We start from the raw sequence: 3,494 nt of genomic DNA on the forward strand, positions 1-3,494 counted from the left end.
CCTCGGAAGTGCATCCATACCTTTCCACTGCTACTGCTCCAGAAGGCTCAGGATCTCTGCAACTCCCACCTTTAGCCCCTTAGAGTCGTTTGCTGCTCTTTTCGTGTTTCTTTTTTAAGAACTATTTTGTATGGCCTTTGTGGACCATAAACGACCGTATTGGTTCTTTTCGCAGGCCTGTAATTATCTTGTGACTGTTACCTCCGGGTCTTTTAAGCCCGGAGAGATTTTATAATGAAAAACTTCCTTTCCACTTTCGATGACTTGTTCTTTAAGTTTTCTCCTTTTTGTATTACTTATTTTGTTAAGACTAATAGTATAATGCTTTAAAAGATAAGGAGAAGAAACCCTTTGATTCTAAAGCTTTTGAGGCTTCTGACCCGAAGGTTTTAACTTCACCCTACCGAGAAAGCCAGTTTTTTGGTTTTGTCTTTTGCTTTTCAAACTTGAACTTTCTTTTAAAGGAGACTGAAGGTTTCTGCTTAACATGTCTGTTACTAAGTCGGTGAAATTTTGTTCGACTACTCCGAACTTAGCCTTCTTTCAATTGAGGCTTTATGTTTATTTATAAGAGAGGGCCCTTATTTTATAATGCTTTAGAAAAGGACATCTCCAATTCGTTTAGGCACATGTTTTCCAGTATATCATAAATTGCATATGTTTAATGTATTTGCTTTTCATGGCAAGAAATCTATGTATTTTCTTTTCATGGCAAGAAATTTTCAAAAGAAGGAAAGTATTATTAATTCCCTTGATTTACAAATGCAAGTGAAAAATGGTCCAGCTGCTATCTAGCATGGCCAGTCTGATTACATGAATTCGCGATCCTTGATCTGAGTAGTCCCCGGTACCGTTACAATTTATGTCTAGACTTTCAGCTTATAGCTTAGTCGTAGACTTTTGGCTTATAACTTAGTCTTAACTCTGTATGAGTGCACATAGCCCTCCCAGTGTTTGGGAGTAAAGACTGAAGTTCCAAGCACTAGATAAGACCTCCGGGAAAATGTTCAAGGAACTATATGGAGCTGTCTCGTTAAAAACCTTGCTGGAAAAATCCAATTGGGATAAAAACTGGACTAAGGAAAAAAATAGTGCAATCCCGCTAGCCGCGTTTTTCTCGGTTAGGTGTAATATCTTTTAGCTAAGGATCCAATTTCTTGGTAGTTTATTTCCATCTTCTTCTTTCAGTTGATATGACCCTTTACCGGCTACACCGGTAACTTTATAAGGGCATTCCCAATTCGACCCAAGCTTTCCAGCACTAGCATCTTTAGTATTGTGTGTCACTTTGTGGTGTACCAATTCCCCGAGTTTAAAGTGTAGGAGGTTAGTATGACGATTGTAATAACGTTCCATCCGCTGCTTTAGAGCCATCATCTGGATGTATGTCAGATCTATGTGTTCCTCAAGTAAATCTAGTTTGACCAACATTGCATCACTATTGGATTGTTCTTTAGCTCGAATATACCTTGAACTTGGGATACCAAATTTAACCGGAATTAACACCTCTACCCCATATACGAGGGAGAAAGGAGTTTTCTTCGTACTATATTTTGCCGTGGTTCTGTAGGCCCAAAGTACCTCAAGCAATTTAGACGGCCATACGCATTTGGCGTCTTCCAATTTCATCTTCAAATTTTGGATAATAGTTTTGTTGGTTGACTCCGCCTGACTATTAGCACTAGGGTAATAGGGGGATGAGGTGATGCGCTTGATATTTAAGTCCACGAGAAATTTAGTGACCTTAAACCCGATAAACGGTAGGCCGTTATCAAAGGCTATTCCCTTCGGAATGCCAAAGTGACAGATAATATGCAGCTAAATGAAGTCGATCCCCTCCTTCTCTCGAATCTTCTAGTAAGCTGCTGCCTCGACCCACTTGGGAAAATAGTCGATCATCAACAGCACCAAGCATACTTGTCCCCGATCGGTCAGTAATGGTCTGAATATATCCATTCCACACTTTATCAATAGCTAAGAGGACACCGCCGGATGCAACTCTTCGCCTGGCTAGTGAAACATCTGAGCATGCCGCTGGCATTTGTCGTATTTCCGGACGAAGGCCTTCGTATCCTCCTTCATTATGGGCCAATAATATCTGGCCCTAAGTAGCTTATTGGTCGGCGACTCTACACCGAAATGATTATTGCAAATCCTTTCATGGACTTCTCTCATCACGTAGTTAGCTTCTTTGAGCCCTACGCATCTTGCCATCGGACCATAAAAACACTTTCTGTGTAACAGACCGTCAACGACACAATACCAGGCAGCTTTAGCTCCAAAGCCTTCGATGCTTTCGGGTCCTCCAACACCTTTCCATGATTCAGGTAATCCAGAAACTCATTGCGCTAATCCCAGACCAAACTGGTATAATTAATCTGATCACACCCTGATTGATCCAGTGCGGAATGGAGAAACTGGAGTACTGACTCTGAATTCAGGCTGACTGACTCCGTGGAAGAGACCAAATTGGTTAGTGCATCTACTTCCACATTCTCTTCCCAAGGCACATTTACCACTGTCCATTCCTGGAACCTGGAAATCAATCCTATGACATTCTCGAGGTATCGAAGCATTCGTTCTTCTTTTGCTTCAAATACCCCGTGAACTTGATTTACCACTAGCAGGAATCATATTTTACCTCGATGACTTCAGCACTTAGTCCCCGAGCTAGCTCAAGACCTGTAATCAAAGGTTCATAGTCCGCTTCATTGTTAGTCAGAGGCACGTTATTTAATACCGGCCTCAAGATTTTTTCGGTAGAAGTATGTATGACTATCCTAAACCGGTTCCTTTTACATTAGACTCTTCATCAGTATACAACATCTACACCCTAAATGTATTCCCCGGTACCAAAAAAGCCTCATTTTCAGCTTGGGGGGTCATGCCTGGACTGAAATCGGCAATAAAATCTGTGAGAACTTGGGACTTGATTGCAGTTCGTGGCTTATATTCAATATCAAACTCCCTTAATTCGACCACTCTCTTTTCCGATTGCCCTACCAGTTCAGGCTTATGGAGCATATTTCGCATCGGGAACGTGGTCACAACGATAATTGAGTGGCACTGGAAATATGTATGGAGCTTTCATGATTCCATTACTAGGGCGAAGGGCAATCTTTCCAAAAGCGGGTACCATATTTCAGCCCCGGACATAACTCTACTTACATAATAGATAGGAAATTGTGTACCTTGTTCTTCCCGGACTAAAACAACACTTACAGCAACCTCTGAAACGGCTACATAAACTAACAATAACTCGCCGTCCTTTGGCTTTGACGTGAGCGAAGGTGAGGACAAGTATGCTTTGAGATCGCGGAGCGCCTGCTGGCATTCCAGAGTCCATTCTAAGTCGTTCTTCTTCTTGAGCAAAGAGAAGAACTTGTGGCATTTCTTCGAAGATCTTGATATAAATCAGCTGAGTGCGGCGATACATCCGCTCAATCGCTGCACCGCCTTTACATCCTCCAGAGTATCCGGAATGTCTTCAATTA

The 3,494-nt window shown here is 41.8% G+C and overlaps 1 protein-coding gene across 1 annotated transcript; it reads right to left on the minus strand.

Moving 5' to 3' along the window:
* Window positions 1-1,137: 1,137 nt before the first annotated feature.
* LOC132619548 (uncharacterized) lies at window positions 1,138-2,041 on the minus strand. Its single transcript, XM_060334416.1, has 2 exons — window positions 1,880-2,041; window positions 1,138-1,785 (listed from the first exon to the last, which is right to left on the minus strand). Exons 1-2 carry the CDS (start codon window positions 2,039-2,041, stop codon window positions 1,138-1,140), a joined length of 810 nt encoding a protein of 269 aa, XP_060190399.1.
* Window positions 2,042-3,494: the final 1,453 nt, after the last annotated feature.

The sequence above is a fragment of the Lycium barbarum genome, chromosome 11 (genome assembly GCF_019175385.1).
Source record: "Lycium barbarum isolate Lr01 chromosome 11, ASM1917538v2, whole genome shotgun sequence".
Classification (NCBI taxonomy): domain Eukaryota; kingdom Viridiplantae; phylum Streptophyta; class Magnoliopsida; order Solanales; family Solanaceae; genus Lycium; species Lycium barbarum.

Bases quoted from the DNA above. Each gene is read 5' to 3' on its own strand.
- LOC132619548 (XM_060334416.1), bottom strand. From the start codon at position 2,041: ATGCCAGCGGCATGCTCAGATGTTTCACTAGCCAGGCGAAGAGTTGCA. The intron at 1,786-1,879 runs GTGGGTCGAGGC...GGCATTCCGAAG, and splicing joins ATGATCGACTATTTTCCCAA to GGAATAGCCTTTGATAACGG.